This window comes from Hemitrygon akajei, chromosome 12, assembly GCF_048418815.1.
Source record: "Hemitrygon akajei chromosome 12, sHemAka1.3, whole genome shotgun sequence".
In the NCBI taxonomy this organism is placed as follows: domain Eukaryota; kingdom Metazoa; phylum Chordata; class Chondrichthyes; order Myliobatiformes; family Dasyatidae; genus Hemitrygon; species Hemitrygon akajei.
The window spans coordinates 1,237,942-1,263,072 of NC_133135.1; the positions used below are offsets into that span (position 1 = coordinate 1,237,942).

Genomic DNA, 25,131 nt, shown 5'->3' on the forward strand with positions numbered 1-25,131 from the left:
GCTGACAAATCCCCAGGTCCAGATGGTCTGCACCCTAGGGTACTAAAGGAGGTGGCCCTGGAAATTGCGGATGCATTGGTAATCATTTTCCAATGTTCCTTAGATTTAGGATCAGTTCCTGAGGATTGGAGAATGGCTAATGTAATCCCACTTTTTAAGAAAGGAGGGAGGGAGAAAACAGAGAACTATCGACCTGTCAGCCTGACATCTGTGGTGGGGAAGATGCTAGAGTCCATTATTAAAGATGAAATAGTGGCATATCTAGATAGCAGTGATAGGATTGGGCCGAGCCAGCATGGATTTACCAAGGGTAAATCATGCTTGACTAATCTGTTGGAGTTTTTCGAGGATGTAACCAGGAAGTTAGGCGGGGGAGATCCAGTGGATGTAGTGTACCTCGATTTTCAGAAGGCATTTGATAAGGTCCCACATAGGAGATTGGTGGGTAAAATCAGAGCTCATGGCATTGGTGGGAAGATATTGACATGGATAGAAAACTGGTTGGCAGATAGAAAGCAAAGGGTAGCGGTGAATGGGTGTTTCTCGGAATGGCAGGTGGTGACTAGTGGGGTGCCACAGGGCTCGGTATTGGGACCACAGCTGTTTACGATTTACGTCAACAATTTAGATGAAGGCATTGAGAATAACATCAGCAAATTTGCTGATGATACTAAGCTGGGTGGCAGTGCGACATGTGATGAGGATGTTAGGAGAATTCAGGGTGACTTGGATAGGCTGGGTGAGTGGGCAGATACTTGGCAGATGACGTTTAATGTGAATAAGTGTGAGATTATCCACTTTGGGAGTAAGAACAGGAAGGCAGATTATTATCTGAACGGTGTAGAGTTAGGTAAGGGAGAAATACAAAGAGATCTAGGAGTCCTTGTTCATCAGTCACTGTGACTGATGTGCAGCAGGCAGTGAAAAAGGCTAATGGAATGTTGGCCTTTATTACAAAGGGAATTGAGTACAAGAGCAAGGAAATCCTCTTGCATTTGTACAGAGCCCTGGTGAGACCACAGCTGGAGTATTGTGTACAGTTTTGGTCTCCAGGGTTAAGGAAGGACATCCTGGCTGTAGAGGAAGTGCAGCGTAGATTCACGAGGTTAATTCCTGGGATGTCTGGACTGTCTTACGCAGAGAGGTTAGAGAGACTGGGCTTGTACACACTGGAATTAAGGAGATTGAGAGGGGATCTGATTGAAACATATAAGATTATTAAGGGATTGGACAAGATAGAGGCAGGAAATATGTTCCAGATGCTGGGAGAGTCCAGTACCAGAGGGCATGGTTTGAGAATAAGGGGTAGGTCATTTAGGACAAAGATAAGGAAAACCACCTTCTCACAGAGAGTTGTGGGGGTCTGGAATGCACTGCCTGGGAAGGTAGTGGAGGCCAATTCTCTGGATGCTTTCAAGAAGGAGCTAGATAGGTATCTTATGGATAGGGGAAACAAGGGATATGGGGACAAGGAAGGAACTGGGTATTGATAGTAGATGATCAGCCATGATCTCAAAATGGCGGTGCAGGCTCGAAGGGCCGAATGGTCTACTTCTGCACCTATTGTCTATTGTCTAAAAGCAGACCCCCTCATCTTCATCCTAAATCTACTCCCCTGAGTCTTGAGACTATGTCATTGAAACATAGAAAACCTACAGCACAATACAGGCCCTTCACATTACAGGCCCAACCCACCCCCACAAACACTTGGCACTTCCGATTAACCCTGGCTTCAGCCCCACAAACCCTAAGCACACCACGATTAACCCTTGCTAAACCCCCACAAACCTGATGTCCTATGTCAGGAGGGACAAGATTCAACAAAGGCAAGTGCTGGACCTGGTTAATGAAGGCGTGGGCCAGATCAAAGTGGCAGGGTTGCGTGAAACTTAATCTCAAGTGACGAGATCAAAAAGCACAAGAGGGCTGATTCACCCACTGCCCACATACTCTCAGCCTAACCCACAAAGTTGTGCTGAACATGTCTCTGCCTTAGAAATTACTAGGATTACCCATAGTCCTCTATTATTCTAAGCTCCAAGTACCTATCCAAAAGTCTATAAAAAGACCCTATCGTATCTGCCTCCACCACTGTTGCTGGCAGCCCATTCCACGCACTCACCACTCTCTGAGTAAACAAACTTACCCCTGACATCTCCTCTGTACCTACTCCCAAGCATCTTAAACCTGAGCCCTCTTGTGGCATTCATTTCAGCCCTGGGAAAACTCTTCTGACTATCCATACGATCAATGCCTCTCATCATCTTATACACCTCTATCAGGTCACCTCTCATTCTCCAACGCTCCAAGGAGAAAAGGCCAAGTTCACTCAACCTGTTTTCATAAGGCTTGCTCCCCAATCCAGGCAACATCCTTGTAAGTATCCTCTGCACCCTTTCTATGGATTCCACATCCTTCCTGTAGTGAGGCAACCAGAACTGAGCACAGTACTCCAAGTGGGGTCTGACCTGGGTCCTATATAGCTGCAACATTACCTCTCGGCTCTTAAGTTCAATTCCACGATTGATGAAAGCCAATACACCGTATGCCTTCTTAACCACAGAGTCAACCTGCATAATTGCTTTGAGCGTCCTATGGACTCAGACCCCAAGATCCCTCTGATCCTCCACACTGCCAAGAGTCTAACTATTAATACTATATTCTGCTATCATCAATTTGACCTACCAAATTGCACCACCTCACACTTATCTGGGTTGAACTCCATCTGCCAATTCTCAGCCCAGTTTTGTATCCTATCGATGACCTGCTGTAACCTCTGACAGCCCTCCACACTATCCACAACACCCCCAACCTTTGTGTCATCAGAAAATTTACTAACCCATCCCTCCACTTCCTCATCCAGGTCATTTGTAAAATTCACAAAGAGTAACGGTCCTAGAACAGATCCCTGAGGCACTCCGCTGGTCACTGATCTCCATGCAGAATATGACCCCTCTAAAACCACTCTTTGCCTTCTGTGGGCAAGCCAGTTCTGGATCCACAAAGCAATGTCCCCTTGGATCCCATGCCCACTTACTTTCTCAATAAGCCTTGCATGGAGTACCTTATCAAATGCCTTGCTGAAATCGATATACTCTACATCTACTGCTCTTCCTTCATCAATGTATTTAGTCACATTCTCAAAAAATCCAATCAGGCTCGTAAGGCACGACCTACCCTTGACAAAGCCATGCTGACTATTCTTAATCATATCATACCTCTCCAAATATTCATAAATCCTGCCTCTCAGGATCTTCTCCATCAACTTACCAACCACTGAAGTAAGACTCACTGGTCTATAATTTCCTGAGCTATCTCTACTTCCTTTCTTCAATAAGGGAACATCCGCAACCCTCCAATTCTCCGGAACCTCTCCCCTCCCCAAAGATAGAACCATAGAACCATAGAACATTACAGCACAGAAACAGGCCTTTTGGCTCTTCTTGGCTGTGCCGAACCATTTTTCTGCCTAGTCCCACTGACCTGCACCTGGACCATATCCCTCCATACATCTCTCATCCATGTACCCATCCAAGTTTTTCTTAAATGTTAAAAGTGAGCCTGCATTTACCACTTCATCTGGCAGCTCATTCCACACTCCACACTCCCACCACTCTGTGTGTGAAGAAGCCCCTCCTAATGTTCCCTTTAAACTTTCCCCCTTCACCCTTAACCCATGTCCTCTGGTGTTTTTCTTCCCTAGCCTCAGTGAGAAAAGCTTGCTTCCTTTCACTCTATCTATACCCATCATAATTTTATATACCTCTATCAAATTTCCCCTCATCCTTTTACGCTCCAGGGAATAAAGTCCTAACCTATTCAACCTTTCTCTGTAACTCAGTTTCTCAAGTCCCAGCAACATCCTTGTAAACCTTCTCTGCACTCTTTCAACCTTATTAATATCCTTCTGTAATTCAGTGACCAAAACTGCACACAATACTCCAAATTCAGCCTCACCAATGCCTTTTACAATGTCACCATAACATTCCAACTCTTATACTCAATACTTTGATTTATAAAGGCCAATGTACCAAAAGCTCTCTTTACTACCCTATCTGCCCGTGACACCACTTTTATGGAATTTTGTATCTGTATTTCCAGATCCCTCTGTTCTACTACACTCCTCAGTGCCCTACCATTCACCTTGTATGTTCTACCTTGGTTTGTCCTTCCAAAGTGCAATACCTCACACTTGTGTGTATTAAACTCCATCTGCCATTTTTCAGCCCATTTTTCCAGCTGGTCCAAATCCCTCTGCAAGCTTTGAAAATGTTCCTCACTGTCCCCTACACCAATTTTTGTATCATCAGCAAATCTGATGATCCAATTTACCACATTATCATCCAGATCATTGATATAGATGATAAATAACAATGGACTCAGCACCGATCCCTGTGGCACACCACTAGTTACAGGCCTCCACTCAGAGAAGCAATCCTCAACCACTCTCTGACTTCTCCCATTGAGCCAATGTCTAATCTAATTCACTGCCTCACCATGTATACCTAGCGACTGAATCTTCCTAACTAATCTTCCATGCGGGACCTTATCAAAGCCCTTATTGAAGTCCATGTAGACAACATCCACTGCTTTCCCTTCATACACGTTCCTTGTAACCTCCTCAAAAATCTCTAATAGATTTGTTAAACTTGACCTACCATGCACAAAGCCGTGTTGACTCTCCCTACTGATGATGCAAAGATCATTGCCTTGCCAGAGACTCAGCAATCTCCTCCCTCACCTCCCACAGTAGCCTGGGGTACATCTCATCTGGCCCTGGTGACTTATCCAACTTGATGTTTTCCAAAAGCACCAGCACATCCTCTTTCTTAATATCTACATGCTCAAGCTTTTCAGTCCACTGCAAGTCATCACTACAATCACCAAGATCCTTTTCCATATGTTCTTCAAACATTCGGTAGTTTTCAATGAAATTCCCAGCCATTCTTCTAAATTCCAGTGAGCACAGGCCCAAATGCTCCTCTTCATTCCCAGTATCATCCTCACGAACCTCCTCTGGACACTCTCCAATGACAACACCCTCTTTCTGAGATATAAGGCCTAAAACTGTTGACAATATTCTATGAGCGGCCTGGCTGGTATCTTATAAAGTCTCAGCATTATCTCCTCACTTTTACGTTAAATTGCACTTGAAATAAATGCCAACATTTCTTTTGCCTTCTTTACCACAGACTCAATCTGTAAATTGACCTTCTAAAAGTCTTGAAGAAGGACACCCAAATCCCTCTGCACTGAAGTTCAAGCCTTCTCCCATTTAGAAAATAGTCTGCATTATTGTCTCTTTTTACCAAAATGCATCATCATACATTTCCCAACACTGTATTCCATCTGCCACTTTTTTGCCCATTCTTCTAACTTGTCTAAGTCCTGCTGCAATCGCATTGCTTCTTCAGCACTACCTATCCCTCCACCTATCTTCATATCATTCACAAACTCTGCCACAAAGCCATCAATTCCATGATCTAAATCACTGACAAACAATGTGAAAAGCAACGGTACCTGCTAACCCCTGAGGAACATCACTAGGTACTGGCAGCCAACCAGAAAAGGCCCCTTTTATTCCCACTCACTGCCTCCTGCCTGTCAGCCATTCCTCTATCCATGCTAGTATCTTTCCTGTAACACCACAGGATTTTATCTTGTTAGGCAGCCTCATGAGTGACACCTTATCAAATGCCTTCTGAAAATCCAAGTAAATGACATCCACTGACTCTCCTTTGTCCACCCTGTTTGTTACTTCGATGAAGAACTCTAACAGATTTGTCAGGCAAGATTTTCCTTGACAAAACCATGATGATTTTGAGTTATTTTATCACTGGTCTCCAAGTAACTCGAAACCTCATCCTAAATAACAGACTCCAACATTTTCGCAACCACTGAGGTTAGGCTAACTGGCCTAAAATTTCCTTTCTTCTGCTTTCCTCCCTTCTTTAAGAGTGGAGTGGTGTTTGCAATCTTCCAGTCCTCCAGGACCATGCCAGAATCAAATGATTCTTGAAAGACCATGACCAGTGCATCCATTATCTGTTCAGCATCCTTTCTCAGGACTCTGGGATGTAGTCCATCTGGTCCAGGTGTCTTGTCCACCTTAGGACCTTTGAGTTTGTCTAGCACTATTTCCTTTGTAATAGCAATGGCACTCCTGCTCCCTGACACTCACAGACTTCTGGGAGACTGCTAGAGTCTTCCACAGTGAAGACAGATGCAAAGTACCCATTAAGTTCATCTGCCATTTCTTTGTCCCCGATTACTACCTCACCAACATCTTTTTCCAGTGGTCAGATATCAAATCAACTCTCACCTCCCTTTTACTCTCTATATAACCTAGAAAAACTTCTGTTATCCTGCTTTATATTATTGATTAGTCTGCCCTCATTTTTCACCTTTTCCCTTTTTTTAAATTTTTTAATATTTTTTTTATTGAATTTTCAAATGATTACAGAAGGAAAAAAAATTATGAACCCTTCCCCCCTCCCCCTAACATATCCCTGTAGAAAGAGGGAAAAAAGAGAAAACAAAAGAAAGAAAGAATGGCTGGATATCGGAAGATCCCCACATGCTCCATGGAGTTCATAATAGCTTTAGTATATATATTTATTTATTTCCCCAAATAACCAATAATTTTATCTTCGGAGCACCTATATATTTAATCCTATCCTTTGTAAATAAGGGCGCCAAATTTTCAGAAATATTTCATATTTATCTCTTAAATTATAAGTAATTTTTTCAAATGGAATGCAGCTAAAAGCTATATCTATTTTCATTTTCTTAATGAATGTTAAAATTCTTTTTCTTTTCACCGGTCCATTAAGCCCATTAACATTAAAACTTAAAAAATTCAGTAAATTAGTCATTATTTTTAACAGGGTTACTCCAGTCTATAGTAATAACTAACTTTTCAACTTTCGTAGTACCTTGGGGAATCTTTTTAAAATTCTCCCTGTTGCTATGTGTCTCCCCTCCGATTATCCAGGCAAAGAAAGAAAGATTAAAGAAAAGTAGATTATAAAGAAAAAAATAACAAACTACCCCCTACTAATGTTGTGAATAAAAAAAAAACACAACATTACCCCCCTCCGTTGTACGGGTCATGGCAATCGCCATGATTACACACGTGAATCCTGTAGCAATCGATCCGAAGTTCCCTTAGCTCCCCCGTAACATAAAAAAGTATATATAAGAGAAGAAAAAATAATATCACTACTCTCGATTAATACTTCTCAAATTTTCACCTTTCTCCCCCTGTATCATATAATTAAGAATATATTTAAATATTCTTCTGTCCTTAAACATCCATCAACTCCATTCACTGTCCCTGTCTTCATCTTTAATCCGTTTCACTTTTAAATCTTTGGCTGTGGTTAACGAATATTTAGGAGTTCTTGTGCAAATTCTTCCGCATCCCGATAATCAGTAAAAGATCTTCTTTTTCTGTCATCCAAAAAAATTATCAGGGTTGCCGGGTGGCGCAATATAAATTTATAACCCTTTTCCCATAAAACTTTTTTTGCTGGGTTAAATTCCTTCTTTCTCTTCAAAAGGTCATAACTTGTATCAGGATAGAAAAGAACTGTTTTCCCTTCTATCATCAATGGCCCGTTTCTCTTTCTGGCACGTTGGGCAGCTGCCTTCAGGATCTTTTCTTTATCTTGATATCTTAAGCATTTTATCAAGATTGATCGTGGGTTTTGATCAACTTGAGGTCTTCATCTTAAGGCTCTGTGAGCACTTTCAATTTCAATTAACTGGGTTCCTTCCATTTCCAAAATTTCCGGAATCCATTTTTGAAAAAAATTTATTGGATCCTCTCCCTCTATACCTTCTTTAAGTCCAACAATCTTAATATTATTTCATCTGCTAAAATTTTCAAGTACATCCACTTTTTCCAACAACCATTTTCTTTCAGATGTCCAGGCAGAAATATTATCTTCCATTTTATTCACTCTATTAATGGTGTCTCCCATTGTTTCTTCCAAGTTTTTAATTTTCTTGTCCATTTTGTCCTGTCTTTTCATCATTTTATCAAACATAATCTTCATATTTTTAATATCTTTTTTATTACTTTTAATGCTTTTAATTCATGCATTATTTGCACCAAAGATTTCTTTATGTTTCCAATATCACCTCCAACCTCTTCCTGTTGCTTTTCTTTGTTTGTCTCTTCACCTTCGTCTGATTTATCCAGAGAATCTGATTCCACTCATATTCACTTTCACTTTCAATTCCGATCATAGCTGGGATTTGTAGTTTGGGTTGCTCGTGTTTGTGCATGCCCCTTCCTTCACACATGCGCAATTCCTGTTGCTCTTTTTTTTTTGGAAACGGTTGATGTTGCCGCAGTTTCCTGTTCTGTATCGCCGGAGGTAAAATGCACTTGAGCCCGAGGCTCTTTCATGGCGACCGGCCTTGATTCTTTTCCAACTTGTGTTGTCTTCAAAGTAGTAGTTTTCTTCTGCTTCTGTTTAGGAGACATATCTTAAGACAATCCTGAGTAGTTTATAAGTAATTTTTAAAAAGTATTTACTAACTTTTCTTCACTTAAACATTATTTTACTGTTTTTTTACGGGAGAGCTAGATTTCCACATCTCGATCCTACGTCATCACGTGACATCCCCCCACCTTTCCCCTTCTTATAGCTTTTTTAGTTTCCTTTTGTTCAATTTTTTTAAATCCCCAATCATCAAAAGGTCGTGGTACATATTGGTACCAATGACATAGTTAGGAAAAGGGAAGAGGTCCTGAAAGAAGACGACAGGGAGTTAGGAAGGAAGTTGAAAAGCAGGACCTCAAAGGAAGTAATCTTGGGATTACTGTCTGTGCCACGCGACAGTGAGAATAGGAATAGAATGAGGTGGAGGAGAAATACGTGGCTGAGGGATTGGAGCAGGGGGCAGGGATTCAGATTTCTGGATCATTGGGACCTCTTTTGGGGTGGGTGTGACCTGTACAAAAAGGACAGGTTGCACTTGAATCCCAGGAGGACCAATATCCTGGCGGGCAGGTTTGATAGAGCTGTTGGGAAGGGTTTAAACTAGTTTGGCAGGGGGGTGGAAATCAGAATGTGAGTGCAGGGATTAAGGTAGAAGGACAAGGGCATGATGCTAAGAGTTCTGAGTTGATGAGGAAGGACAGGCAGGGGACAGAACATAATTGTAGCCAGTTAAAGGGGTTGAAATGTGTCTATTTCAATGCTAGGAGTATTAGGAACAAGGAGGATGAACTTAGAGCATGGATTAGTACGGGGAACTACGATGTTGTGACCGTTACTGAAACTTGGTTGGAGGAAGGGCAGGATTGGATGATGCAGGTCCCGGGGTTCAGGTGTTTTAAAAGGAACAGGATGGGAGGTAGAAAAGGGGGGGGGGAGTGGCATTGCTGGTCAGGGATAGTATCACGGCTATAGAAAGGGAGGACGCTGCAGAAGGAGTGTCCACGGAGTCAGTCTGGGTGGAAGTCAGAAATGGGAAGGGATCAATCACTGTGCTGGGAGTAGTCTATAGGCCCCCAAATAGCCCTCAGGACACTGAGGAGCAGATAAGCAGGCAGATTTTAGAATGGTGCAGGAAATACAGGGTAGTAATTATATGTGATTTCAATTTCCCTTGTATTGACTGGCACCTCCTGAGTGCAAGGGGGATAGATGGGGCTGAATTTGTCAGGTGTGTTCAAGAAGGATTCCTGACACAGTATGTGGACTGGCTGACGAGAGGAGAGGCTATACTGGATTTAGTTCTGGGTAATGAACCTGGTCAGGTGACAGACCTCTTGGTGGGGGAGCATTTTGGTGAGAGTGACCACAACTCCCTTAGCTTCAGCATAGCTATGGAAAGGGATAAAATCAGATGAAATGGTAAAGTGCTTGACTGGGGAAGGGCTAACTTTGAAGGGATGAGGCAGGAACTAGCGAGAATAAATTGGAAACAGATATTGAAAGGGGAAAGCACAGAAGTAATGTGGGAGAAGTTTAGGGACCACTTGAGCTGGGTTCAGGATAGGTTTGTCCCACTGAGGCAAGGAACAAATGGTAGGAAAAGGGAACCATGGCTGACAAAACATGTGAGGCAACTCGTCAAGAGGAAAAAGGAAGCATATGTTAGATATAAGAAGCAGGAAGTAGGAGGGGCTCATGAGATATATAGGGTAGTCAGGAAGGAGCTAACAAAAGGACTTAGGAGAGCTCGAAGGGGGCATGAGAAGGCCTTGGCATATAGGATTAAGGAGAACCCCAAGGCATTCTATGCGTATGTGAAGAATAGGAGGATGACGAGAATGAAGGTGGGACTGCTAAAGGATAAAGAGGGCAACATGTGCCTGGAGGCGGAGGAGGTTGGGGAGGTCCTAAATGAATACTTTGCTTCAGTATTCACAAGTGAAAAGGATCTTGATCAGGATGAAGTCAAAGTAAAGCGGGCCCGTGTGCTGAACAATGTGGAGATTAAGGAAGAAGAAGTGCTGGATCTTCTTAAAAATATTAAGATTGATAAATCCCCAGGGCTGGATATGATACACCCCAGGTTGTAGTGGGAATTGAGAGAAGAGATCGCAGGAGTATTAGCTATGATCTTTTAATCCTCTTTGGCTGCAGGGGAAGTGCCAGAGGACTGGAGAATGGCAAATGTAGTTCCCTTGTTTAAAAAAGGTAATAGGAAGAAACCTGGGAACTATAGATCAGTGAGTCTTACGTCAATGGTATGCAAACTACTGGAAAGGATTCTTAAGGATAGGATCTACGAGCATTTGGAGAAGTACAGTCTACTCATGGATAGTCAACATGGCTTTGTGAAGGGAAAATTGTGCCTCACGAGCCTGATTGAGTTTTTTGAAGAGGTAACAAAAGAAATTGATGAGGATAGGGCAGTGGATGTGGTCTACATGGACTTTAGCAAAGCATTTGACAAGGTCCCTCATGAGAGACTCATCCAGAAAGTCATGAGGCCTGGGTTAGGTGGAACTTTGGCTGTTTGGATAAAAAATTGGCTTAAAGAAAGAAAGCAGAGGGTAGTTGTGGAAGGAAAGTATTCTGCCTGGTGGTCGGTGACTAGTGGAATGCCACAGGGATCTGTCCTGGGACCCCTGCTATTTGTGATTTTTATAAATGACCTGGATGTAGAGGCGGAAGGATGGGTGAGTAAGTTTGCGGATGACACGAAGATTGGAGGAGTTGTGGATGGAGCTGTAGGTGGTCGAAGGCTACAAGAGGATATAGACAGGCGGTAGAGTTGGGCAGAAAAATGGAAGATGGAGTTCAATCCGGACAAGTGTGAGGTGATGCATTTTGGAAGGACAAACCAGAAGGCTGAGTTCAGGATTAATGGTCAGTTACTTAAGAGTGTGGATGAACAAAGGGACCTTGGGGTTCAAATCCATAAATCCCTCAAGGTCGCTGCACAGGTTGATAGGGTAGTTAAGAAGGCCTATGGAATGCTAGGCTTCATTAACAGGGGGATTGAGTTGAAGAGTAGAGAGGTCATGTTGCAACTCTACAAATCTCTGGTGAGACTGCACTTAGAGTATTGTGTTCAATTCTGGTCACCTCGTTATAGGAAGGATGTGGAAGCTATGGAGAGGGTGCAGAGGAGATTTACCAGGATGTTGCCTGGTTTGGAGAACAAATCATATGAAGCAAGGTTAGCAGAGCTGGGACTTTTCTCTTTGGAGCGTAGAAGAATGAGAGGGGACTTGATAGAGGTATACAAGATTATGAGAGGCATAGATAGGGTGGATAGTCAGTACCTCTTTCCCAGGGCACCAATAGCAGAGGGCATATGTACAAAATTAAGGGAGGGAAATTTAGGGGAGACATCAGGGGTAAGTTTTTTTACACAGAGGGTTGTGAGTGCCTGGAATGACTTGCCAAGGATGGTGGTGGAGGCTAAAACATTAGAGGTATCTAAGAGCCTCTTGGACAGGCACATGGATGAAAGAAAAATGGAGGGTTATGGGATAGTGTGGGTTTAGTACTTTTTTAAGGCTTATATGGGTCAGCACAACATGGAGGGCTGAAGGGCCTGTACTGTGCTGTAGTGTTGTATGGTTCTATGGTTCTATCCAAATTGCCACTCACTTTTGCTACCTTATATGCCCTCTCATTGGCTATTATGCAGCTTTAACTTCCTTTGTCAGCCACAGTTGCCTACCCCTGCCTTTTGAGAACTTTTTTCTCTGTGGGACATGTCTATCCTGGGCCTTGTGAACTATTTCCAAAAACTTCAGCTATCTCTGCTCTGCTGTAGTCCCCGCCAGTATCCTCCAATTCAACAGGGCAAGCTTCTCTCTCATGCCTCTGCAATTCCCTTTATTCCATTGTGATACTGATAAATTTCAGTTATGCTTCTCTCTCTCAAATTGCAGTATGAATGCAATCATATTATGATCACTGCTTCCTAAGGGTTCCTTTACATTAAGTTCCTTAATAAGATCTGGGTTATTACACTACACCCAATCTAAGATAGACTTTCCGCTGAGCGCAAGCTGCTTTAAAAAGCCATCCCTTAAGCATCTAATAAATTCTCTCTCATGCGATCTGACACCAAATTGATTTTCCAACCTCTTTCATATTGAAGTCCCTCATTACAATTTTGACATTCCCCTTATTACATGCCTTTTCCAGTTCTCTTTGCAATCTCAATCCCACATTTTGGCTACTGTTCGGTGGCCTATATATGATTCTCACAATTGTTCTCTCCCTTCCGATGGGAGAGGGGGAAGGTGGTTGGGAACAGACCAGAGAGTGAAATTGTTGAGGGAGAGTTATTGGGATGCGGGCAGAGAGCTGGAAGGCAGTGCGCACAGGTTTGTTTGGCCAAAGAGCATTTCTCAGTGCTTTGAGATTTTCAGTGTTACTGACATTGTAGATTGGAGATCCAAGACCTGTGAGTTTGGAGATGGTCAGTAGTTTGGAACGACAATTTTAACATCTGAGACAACACAAAGTTATTGATTGATTTTTTTGTTTGTTTTTGAAATGAATGTAGGGTCTTCCAGGACCTCCAGGTGAGAAAGGAGAGGCAGGCGATGTAGGATCAATGGTAAGTACAATTTGGTTATTTTGAACTCAACTGAATGAATGAAATAAGGGTCTCAGTGAACTCTGACCCCAAATCCAGGGTCACAGAGTGAACTCTAACCCCAAACAAGAATGACAGAGTGAATGACACCTGCTCCTCTAATATCTGATCCCTATTCCAGGGTGACACCTGCTAATGGCCGATTAACACATTCCAGTGGTCAGCGGCTCTCCAGTCTTGGTTGATTTGCTGACAATGTGGGATCAGTGGCAATCCAAACTTTGCTAACACACAATAAGTCAGCTGGGCACAAGGCATGTGTCGTCCAACAGAGTGTGAGAGACATCTCACCCAGGTAACTCAGAGTCCTGGGAGACACTGAGGACTTATGCAGATGGAGGAACCTTTCTTGCTGCTCGCCAGTATCTCAGTGAATCTTGAGTTCTAATGTCCAGAAAATCTTTCCACACAGGGACCACCAGGACCTCCAGGGCCAAGAGGACCTCATGGTCCAAGCGGTTCTGATGTAAGTATTTCCAGATCCAGCTGCCTGACATCCTCTGAGTGCCTGGCCACACCTTCACACCTCTTCTATACCTGCTCTTCCTCTTGGTCTGTCTCTGCACCTGCTCACAACCCTGCCTCTCTTGCCCACCTCTGTCTGTCTGTCTGTCTCTCTCTCTTGCTCTCTCTCTCTCTCACACACACACCCCCTCTTTGTCTGTATCTCTGTTTCTATCTCTCACCACCATCTGTGTGTCTCTCAATCTCTCTGTCTCACCCCCTCTGTATGTCAATTTCTCTCACCCCTCTGTGTCTGCCTCTCTTTCTCTCTCTATCTCTCTCTCTCACTCCCCTCTGTGTGTGTCTCTCTCTGTCTGTAATGCCCTTGTGTCTCTCTCTCTGTCTCTGACTTCCCTGTCTGTATCTCTCTCTCTCTTACTCTCTCACTCTGTCCCTGATTGCCCCTCTCTCTCTCTCTCTGAACCTGCTCACATCTCTCTCTCTTTCCGTCTCTTCCACAGGGAGCTCCAGGTCCCTCGGGTGCAATCGGTTCTCCTGGTGGCGTTGGTGAGAAGGTGAGCTCTCTCTGTGGGATTGTCTGTATTTTCAACAGCTCTCACTGCAGCTGTCCAGACCTGCACCTACATACATACACACACACACACACACACAAACGCTCAAGCATGTATGAACACGCACATTTACAAACACACACAAACACTGATGTAGAGACTCTCTCATGGAATTGTACATGACAGAAACGGAATCGTCATTTTATCCCATCCAAAAACACACTCATTTTGTAGCCATACAGCACCAATTCAAACATGTACTCACACTTGCAAACTGAAACTCCTACACTCTCAAACTCAAATTCGCACACTAAGACTCATACTTTCCAACTCAATCTCATACACACTCATATTCAATCTTGAGCACTCTCAAACTTATTCCCACACACACTCAAACTCAATCTCGCACACTCTGAAACTCGATCCTGCACACACTCAAACTGAAACTCATGCACTCTCAAACCCAATCTCATGCACACTCAAACTCAATCTCGTACACTCAAACTCAAACTCATGCAAACTCAAATGCAGTCTTGTCATGGTGAAACTCAATTTCACGCACGCTCAAACTTAAACTCGCTCACACTCAAACTCAATCTTGCACACTCTCAAACTTAATCTTGTGCACACTCAAACTGAAACCTGCGCACTCGCAAAGTCAAACCTGTGCACATTCAGACTCAATCTTGCACACTCTCAAACTTAATCTTGTGCACACTCAAACTGAAACCTGCGCACTCGCAAGGTCAAACCTGTGCACATTCAAACTCAATCTTGCACACAATCAAACTCAAACTCAAGGACTCTCATATTCAATCTTGTGCACACTCAAGAGCAATCTCGCACACTCAAATTCCAACTCATGCACTCAATCTTAATCCCGCACACACTCAAACTCAATCTCGTCCATTCACACTCAACGTTGTGCACTTCCAAACCCAATCTCATGCACTCTCAAACCCAATCTCATGCACTCTCAAACCCAATCTCGTGCACTCTCAAACCCAATCTCACACACTCAAACTCAATCTCATGCAAACTGAAACCATCAAACTGTATCTCACATACTTTGAAACTCAATCTCGCACACTCTCAAACTCAAGTTCGCTCACACTCAAACTCAATCTTGTGCACACTCAAACTCAACCCTGCACACGCTCAAACTCAAACCCGTGCACACTCAAACTGAAACTCATTTACTCAAACTCAATCTCACACACTTTCAAGCTCACTCTTCTGCACGATCAGACTCAAACTCACGCTGAAACTCAAACTGGTGCACTCTCATATACAATGTTGCGCACGCTCAAACTTCAACATACACGCTCTCAAGATCAAACCCGTGCACACTCAACTGAAACTCGTACATTCAAATTCACTGTTACACCAGCTCAAATTCAGACTTGTTCACCATCAATCTGAATCTTGCACACAATCAAACTCAAACTTGTGGACTCTCGCGCAAACTCAAACTCAATCTTGTCACGGTGAAACTTAATCTCATGCACGCTCAAACTCACTCACTCTCAAGCTCACTCATGCATATGATCAAACTCAAACTCGTGCACACTCAAAATCAATCTTTTCACGATGAAACTCAATGTCGTACACACTCAAACTTAAACCTGCATGCGCTTAAGATCAAACCCGTGCACACTCAAACTAAATCTCGTGTACTCAAACTCATTGTCACACCCACTCAAATTCAAACTCATGCACCCTCAAACTCAATTTTGCATGCAATCAAACTCAAACTTGAGGACTCTCATATTCAATCTTGCGCAACCTCAAACTCTATCTCGTACACACTCAAACTCGATCTTGTCATGATGAAATTTATTCTTGCACATGCTCAAACTTAAACTCGCGCATTCTCAAGCTCACTCATGCGCATGATCAAACTCAAACTCGTGCCCTGTCATATTCAATCTTGCAGACACAAAAACTCAATGTCGCGCACTCAGAATTAAAGTTGTGCACAATCAAACACAATCTTGCACATGCTCAAACTCAATCTCATGCACACTCAAACTGAAACTCGAGCACTCAAGCACAATCTCGCAACACTCAAACTCAAACTCGTGCACTCTCAAATTCAATCTCGCACACAATCCAACTCAAACTCGAGCACTCTCATACTCAATCTCGCACACACTCAAACTTAATCTAGTGCACTCAAACTCAACTCACGCATGATCAAATATAATCTTGCACATGCCAAAGCACAAACTCGTGCACTCTGAAACTCAATCTCGCACACTTTCAAAGTCAAACTCACTCCCACTCAAACTCAATCTTGTGCACACTCAAGCTCAACCCTGCGCACCCTCAAGTTCAAACCCATGCACACTCAAACTGGAAGTCATGCACTCAAACTCAATCTCGCATACCCTCAAGCTCACTCTTGCGCACGATCAGACTCAAACTCACACACGCTGAAACTCAAACTCGTGCACTCTCATATTCAATCTCGCGCATACAAACACAATCTTGCGCATGCTCAAACTCAAACTCAAACTCACGCACTCTCAAACTCAATCTCGTGCATGCTCAAACTGAAACTTGTGCACTCAAACTCTATCTCGTACACTCAAACTCAAACATAATCAAACACAACCTTGGGAACGCTGAAACTCAAACTTGTGCACTCAAACTCAATCCCACACAATCTCAAACTCAAACTTAATCTCTTGCACTCTTTAACCCAATCTTGCACACACTCCAACCCAATCTTGTGCACTCTCAAACTCAATTTCATCACAATGAAGCTCAATCTCACACATGCTCAAACTCAATCTCATGCACACTCAAGCTCAAACTCGTGCACACTCAAACTCACTCGTGAATGCTCAAACTCCAACTTTCACACTCTAGAACTCCAACTCACACTTACACGTGCACACACATGCACACTCACACTTGCATAGCACATTCTTGCACACTCGCACACACACGTACACTCAAATTGTAGATGTGTTCTATGGTTGCACATTTGGATCACAGTGAGGAAGATGGAAATCAATGGGACCCTGTTGACACAGATCCTGGGAACCTTTGATCCAAAATTACTTCCCTCCTCCCATCCCTACCCCTCTGCGCCCCCCTACATTGCCATCAGACCCAGTAACCACCCCCTGAACTCACAGACCATGCCCAGAAATCTACTGTTCACTCATTCACCTCGCTAAGAGTTAATTGTATCCCAAACAGTTCTCCCCTCAGCCCCAACCCTTCACTCTCTACCTTTTCCCACTCTGCACTCTGCCCTCACTCTCCCCCCACTCTGCATTCTGCCCTCACTCACCCACACCATGCTCATTCAAACCCCCACTCTCTTCTGTCTCCCACTCTCCCTACCCCTTCTACTTGCCCATCTTTTAACCTATCACCACTCCACCCCTCCATTTCCCTCCTCAGCCATCCCTCAGCCCCACCCCGTCATCCCTCCCACCCTCCTCAGTGACAATTCTTCACCCTAAAACTCCTGCCTCCCATGTGACACAGTTTTCCAGGAGGGAAACAGGCCTTTCGGCCCTACCTGTCCATGCTGACTACCTGAGCCAGTCTCACTTACCTTCAAGTCTACATGGTTGTCCGTGTCTGGTTAATAACATTAATTAACCATATAACCATATAACAATTACAGCATGGAAACAGGCCATCTCGTCCCTTCTAGACTGTGCCGAACACTTACTCTCTCCTAGTCCCACCGACCTGCACTCAGCCCATAACCCTCCATTCCTTTCCTGTCCATATACCTATCCAATTTTTTTTTAATGACAATATCGAACCTGCCTCTACCACTTCTACTGGAAGCTTGTTCCACACAGCTACCACTCTCTGAGTAAAGAAGTTCCCCCTCGTGTTACCCCTAAACTTTTGCCCCCTAACTCTCAACTCATGTCCTCTTGTTTGAATCTCTCCTACTCTCAATGGAAAAAGCCTATCCACGTAAACTCTATCTATTCCCTTCATAATTTTAAATACCTCTATCAAGTCCCCCTCAAACTTCTACGCTCCAAAGAATAAAGACCTAACTTGTTCAACCTTTCTCTATAACTTAGGTGCTGAAACCCAGGTAACATTCTAGTAAATCTCTGTACTCTTTCTATTTTGTTGACATCTTTCCTATAATTCGGTGACCAGAACTGTACACGATATTCCAAATTTGGCCTCACCAATGCCTTGTACAATTTTAACATTACATCCCAACTCCTATACTCAATGCTCTGATTTATAAAGGCCAGCATACCAAAAGCTTTCTTCTCCACCCTATCCACATGCGATTCCACCTTCAGGGAACTATACACCATTATTCCTAGATCACTCTGTTCTACTGCATTCCTCAAAGCCCTACCATTTACCATGTAAGTCCTATTTAGATTAGTCCTACCAAAATGTAGCACCTCACACTTATCAGCATTAAACTCCATCTGCCATCTTTCAGCCCACTCTTTCTACTGGCCTAAATCTCTCTGCAAGCTTTGAAAACCTACTTCATTATCCACAACGCCATCTATCTTAGTATCGTCTGCATACTTACTAATCCAATTTACCACCCCATCATCCAGATCATTAATGTATATGACAAACAACACTGGATTCAGTACAGATCCCTGAGGCACACCACTAGTCACCGGCCTCCAACCTGACAAACAGTTATCCACCACTACTCTCTGGCATCTCCCATCCAGCCATTGTTGAATCCATTTTACTACTTCAATATTAATACCTAATGATTGAACCTTCCTAACTAACCTTCCATGTGGAACCTTGTCAAAGGCCTTACTGAAGTCAAAACCTATCTCCAGTACTTCCTCTGGCAGCTTGTGCCATATACCCAGCACCCTCTGAGGGAAATAGCTGTTCTTAGATTCCTTTTAATCTATTCCCCACCTCCCTGCCTACCCATCCCTCAGTGTCCTTTTATTCCCCACCCTGTTCTTTCTCTCCCCACTCCGGTGGTCTCAGAGTGTGGGGGTAATTTGCCATTGTGTCTTTGTGTGTGACCAGTCCCAAACTTGTGTGCTGGCAAAATCCACCTCTGGGATTTATATGGATGGGTGCTACTGGTTAGCATAGACAGGCAGGGCTGAATGGTCTTTCTCCAGGCTGCTTGACCCTGTGACTCCTCCATCTCCCCTGACACAGCCCCTACTCTCCACTTGTCTGGCCCAAAGGATCTCATTCGGTCCCAGGCACCCAGAAACTCAGTGAAAAGTGCAGTCTGTTAATTTTTATTGTTTGTATCCCCAGGGTGAGACAGGTGAAGCAGGTGACCCTGGTCCACAAGGGGTGAGAGGGCGCAAGGTGAGTTACACTGAACTCTGACACCAAGAAGAGTTGTGAAGTCCTTGTGCCACTGTTGGCTTGGATTAGTAGTGGGGTCAGGGTAAGGAAGTAGTGTTAGTCTACCATGATTAAGGGAGGGGTTGGGGTTAGGGTTGAAGATGAGCTTCATTTATCACAAGTGTATTGAAACAACACTGAAATATGTTATTGGTGTTAACGACCAACACAGTCTGAGGATGCACTGGGTGGGGACAGCCCACAAGTGTTGACATGCATAGGATATCCACAACTAATGAACCATAACCCATGCATTTTTGGAATGTGGGAGGAAACCGGAGCACCTCAATTAAACTCTTGCAGTCATGGGGAGAACATACAAACTCCTTACAGGCAGTGGCAAAAATTGAGGATCAATCTTGTAGCAAGTGCTCTAAAGCATTATTCTAACCACTACACCAACAGACCATCCCACCATGAGGGTTAGGGTTGTTCAGGGTGAGGGCTCGGTTTAATGTTGGGGTTAGCGTGAGTCTGCCATACCTCCCAGTTACGGTTGGGATGATGGTTATGGTGCGGGTTAGGGTTAAAGCTGGGGTGAATGTTGGGGTTAGTATTAGTCTCCCATACCTCAAAGTTAGAGTTGGATTAACATTAGTTTGCCCTACCTCAAGGTTAGGGTTAGGGCTGGGGTTAAAGTTCAGGTTAGCATTAGTTTGCCATACTATACAGTTAGGGTTGGTTAATGTTAGTCTGCTATACCTCACAGTCTAGAGTTGGATCAGTGTTAGTCTGCCATACCATAATATAGGAGCAGAATTAGGCCATTCAGCCCATCAAATCTGCCCTGCTTCAAGTTTAGGGTAATGACCACTCCACTAAGTGTTACCTCTTTACATAGAGACTGGGGTTTTCAGAAATTCTTTATCGGACCTACGCAGGAATGCTCCTGTTGTGTCTCATAGTACTCCAATATGGGAGTGGGGTTGATGTCAGGTAAACAAAGGTAGGATGTGGAAGATTTAGGGAGTGCATCGAGGAGTATTACCAGGATGCTGCCTGGATTAGAGAGTGTGTTTTATGAGGATAGCTTAATTGAGGGAGGGCTTTTCACAGGAGCAAAGGAGCATGAGAGGTGACTTATATGACTTATAGTGATGTACAAGATGATAACAGGCAACAAGAGAGATAAAGTTGGGTTAGCGATTTCTCAGGGTGGGAATGGTTAATCCAAGGGGACATAAATTTAAAGTGATTGGAGGAATGTATAGGGGGAATGTCAAAGGTATGACTTTTACACAGACAGTGTGGGTTTGTGGAAAGCCCTGCTGGGGTGGCAGTAGAGGCAGATACGTTAAAGTGGTTTGATAAAGGCACGACTGCACAGGTGCATGGACATTGGTAAGTTAGACTGGCGGGAAGAACTTAAAAAGAAAAATGCATGGCTGAGGGATTGGAGCAGGGGGCAGGGATTCAGATCTCTGGATTATTGGGACCTTTTTGGGGGCAGGAGTGACCTGTACAAAAAGGACAGGTTGCACTTGAATCCAAGGGGTACCAATATCCTGTCAGGGAGGTTTTCTAGGGCTATTGGGGAGAATTTAAACTAGAATCACTGTGGGTTGGGAACCGAACTGAAGGGACGGAGGAAGGGGCAGTTGGCTCACAAATCGAGACAGTGTGCAGGCAGTGTGAGAGAGAGGATAGGCAGGTGATAGAGAAGGGATGCACTCAGACTGATGGTTTGAGATATGTCTATTTTAATGCAAGAAGCTTCATGTACTAAGCGAATGAGCTTAGAGTGTGGATCAGTACTTAGAGCTATGATGCTGTGGCAGGTCATCGATAGGATGCAAAACTGGGTTGAGAAGTGACAGATGGAGTTCAACTCATAAGTGTGAAGTAGTTCATTTTGGTAGGTCAAATATGATGGCAGAATATAGCATTAATGGTAAGACTCTTGGCAAGTGTGGAGTAACCAAGGGATCTTGGGGTCCACGTCCATAGGATTCTCAAAGCTGCTGCACAGGTTAACTCTGTGGTTAAGAAGGCATACGGTGTATTGGCCTTCATCAACTGTGGGATTGTGTTCAAGAGCTGAGAGGTAATGTAACAGCTATACAGAACCCTGGTCAGACCCCACTTGGAGTACTGGTCTCATCACTACAGGAAGGATGTGGAAACCATAGAAAGGGTGCAGAGGAGATTTACAAGGATGTTGCTGGATTGGGGAGCATGCCTTATGAGAATAGGTTGAGTAAACTTAGCCTTTTCTTCTTGGAGCAACAGAGGACGAGAGGTGACCTGATAGAGGTGTATAAGATAATGAGAGGCATTAATTGTGTGGATAATCAGGGGCTTTTTCCCAGGGCTGAAATGGCTAACACAGGAGGACACAGTTCTAAGGTGCTTGGAAGTAGGTACAGAGGTGTTATCAGGAGTAAGATTTTTTTATGCAGAGAGTGGTGAGTGTGTGGAGTGGGCTGCTGGCAATGATGGTGGAGGCAGAAACAATAGGATCTTTTAAGAGACTCCTGGATAAGTACATGAGGCCTAGAAATATAGAGGATTATAGGTAACCCTAGGTAATTTCTAAAGTGAGTACACGTTTGGCACAGCATTGTGGGCTGAAGGGCCTGTATTCTACTGTAGGTTTTCTATGTTTCTATGATATTTAAGAGACTCTAAGGCACATGGTTGATAGAAAAATGAAAGATTATGTTGGAGGGAAGAGTTACATTGATCTTCAAGTAAGTTAAAGTGTCAGCATGATATGATAGGCTGAAGGGCTGTAGTGTGTAGCAATGCTTTATTCTATTCTCTACTGTACTGAACTCTGGGCATGCATGAGCGGGAAGAGGTGACTGAGAGATTCAGGAGTTTTCCTGAAGTGACTTCTGAGACAAGCGGCTTCAGTTCTGCTTACCGACCACAATCACACTCCCTGGGACACAGAGGCTGTGGAGATCAGATGGAAGGAGTGGGAAATGATTCCCTCTATCTATGGATCTGGGAGCCTGAGAGGTGGAACAGCTTCACTGGTTAACAGGAAGAGTTGGTGAGATACTGCAGAGGAAGGGTTTTGGGATGTGGGGAGGGTGGAATCACCCTGTGATTTGGGATAAGGAAGTGAGCCGAGCGTCCCCATCAATATCAGAGAACACTGGAAATTCCCATCAAGTCAGTCAGCATCTGTGGTGAGAGGAACATCTGACATCAGGAATGGGAAAGGGAAAATGAGTCAGTTTTCATTGGTGGGAAAGGGAGTGTGGGACAGGGGAATATCTGTGAAAGGGTGAGACCAGACGGGTTAATCAGAATCAGAATCAGGTTTATTATCACCAGCATGTGACGTGAAATTTGTTAACTTCGCAGCAGCAGTTCAATGCAATATAATCTAGCAGAGAGAAAAAAATAATAAATGAAATAAAACATAATAATAAATAAACAAGTACATCAATAACGTATATTCGCAAACATGAAGAAATCTGCAGATACTGGAAATTCAAGCAACACACACAAAATGCTGGTGGAACACAGCAGGCTAGGCAGCATCTATGGGAAGAAGTACAGTCAATGTTTCGGGCCGAGACCCTTCGTCAGGACTAACTGAAAGAAGAGATAGTAAGAGATTTGAAAGTGGGAGGGGGAGGGATGAAGCTAAGAGCTGGAAAGTTGATTGGCAAAATGGATACACAGCTGGGGAGAGGGAGAGGATCATGGGACGGGAGGCTGAGGGAGAAAGAAAGGGGGAGGGGAGCACCAGAGGAAGATGGAGAGCAGGAAAGGAGTGATTGGGAGAGGGACAGAGAGAGAAAAGAGAAAAAAGGGAAATAAATAAACAAACAAATAAGGGATGGGGTAAGAAGGGGAGGAGGGGCATTAACGGAAGTTAGAGAAATCAGTGTTCATGCCATCAGGTTGGAGGCTACCCAGACGGAATATTAGGTGTTGTTCCTCCAACCTGCACGTGGCTTCATCTTGACAATAGAGGAGGCCATGGATAGACATATCAGAATGGGAATGGAACGTGGAATTAAAATGTGTGGCCATTGGGAGATCCTGCTTTCTCTGGCAAACAGAGCGTAGGTGTTCTGCGAAACAATCTCCCAGTCTGTGTCGGGGCTCGCCAATATATAGAAGGCCACACCGGGAGCACCGGACGCAGTATACCACACCAGCCGACTCACAGGTGATGTGTCACCTCACCTGGAAGGACGGTCTGGGGCCCTGAATGGTGGTGAGGGAGGAAGTGTAAGGGCAGGTGTAGCACTTGTTCCACTTACAAGGATAAGTGCCAGGAGGGAGATCGGTGGGAAGGGATGGGGGGGACGAGTGGACAAGGGAGTCGCGTAGGGAGCGATCCCTGCGGAAAGCAGAAAGGGGAGGGAGGGAAAGATGTGCTTGGTAGTGGAATCGTGTTGGAGGTGGCAGAAGTTACGGAGAATTATATGTTGGACCCAGAGGCTGGTGGGGTGGCAGGTGAGGTCAAGGGGAACCCTATCCCTAGTAGGGTGGTGGGAGAATGGGGTGAGAGCAGATGTACGTGAAATGGGAGAGATGCGTATATTGAATAGATTATTTAAAAATGTGAAAAAACAGAAAGACTGTATATTAAAAAAGTGAGGTAGTGTCCAAAGCTTCAATGTCCATTTAGGAATCGGATGGCAGAGGGGAAGAAGCTGTTACTGATTTTGTGCCTTCAGGCTTCTGTATCTGTACCTCCTACCTGATGGTCACAGTGGGGCAGTGTGAATGGTGTAAATGGAGCAGTTACACTTGTCTGACCATGTGATGAGTCACCGAGGCCAAAGCTGTGGGCTGTGCTCGTTTGGTACTAATGAGCAGAGAAACTGAGATGCATCATGGACAGCTGAAGACGGCTCGATGTGGGACAGAGACAATGAGAGAGTTACCCAACATTGGAGGATTGGGGTTGGGATCCTACAGAACTCCAGCATACCCACTGGTGGTCGGCGTACAAGGGTCAGTGCAGACTCAGTGGAAAAGAGTCGGTCTCTGTGCTCTTACCTTGCCACACCACAGCTGTGGACAGCAGGAAGCAGGAAGGCCAGAATCAGCGCAGGTTAAACTGGTTATTGACTGTCCTTACCGCAGGGTCCTAAGGGTGATGTCGGAGAGAAGGGTGAAGCTGGACCCCCTGGAGCAGCTGGACCAGCAGGACCAAGGGGGCCACCAGGAGACGATGGGTCAAAGGGTAATCCGGTACGTGAGAGAACCAGTGTTCCTGAGCCATATCAAAGTGGGACTCACTATATGGCCCAAGACACACACCAACCTTGTCACTATGATGTAATCATACCATCTCTGACTCCCCTCAGAACTTCCTACTCCCCTTCAACCCTACTCTCCTTCCTCTTCCCTACCCTTCTTGAAAACCTCCTCCCCCACCCTTCCATAAGGAGCAATTTCCCTTCCATCTCCTCCACTCTGCCCTCATTCTCTCCCCCACTGCCTTGTGAGCCTAATTCTTTCCTCTCCCACTTCATGTTCTCTGACACGTTCACTTTCCCTCTCTCTGCCCTTGCCTCTGCCTCCTTTTCTATCTATATCTCTTGTTGCTCTCTCTGCCTTTGTGTGTCTCTCTCTCCTTCACATTTACTCTTTCTCAGTTTCCCTCTCTCTCAACACCTTTCTTATTTCTCTCTCTCTCCCTCTCAGCTCTGTCCCTGTCCCTCTCACTCTGTGTGTCTCTGTCTCTTGCACACACACTCTC

At 44.3% G+C, this 25,131-nt stretch overlaps 1 protein-coding gene across 2 annotated transcripts in view; it reads left to right on the forward strand.

Moving 5' to 3' along the window:
- The window catches only part of col11a1a (collagen, type XI, alpha 1a), a 386,832-nt gene that overhangs the window by 280,927 nt on the left and 80,774 nt on the right, over window positions 1–25,131 (forward strand). For both annotated transcript variants that reach the window (XM_073062463.1, XM_073062464.1), the window contains 5 exons: window positions 12,997–13,050; window positions 13,502–13,555; window positions 14,055–14,108; window positions 19,362–19,415; window positions 24,513–24,620. In XM_073062463.1, the coding sequence (XP_072918564.1) occupies window positions 12,997–13,050; window positions 13,502–13,555; window positions 14,055–14,108; window positions 19,362–19,415; window positions 24,513–24,620 (324 nt within the window). The remainder of the gene's footprint in view (window positions 1–12,996; window positions 13,051–13,501; window positions 13,556–14,054; window positions 14,109–19,361; window positions 19,416–24,512; window positions 24,621–25,131) is intronic.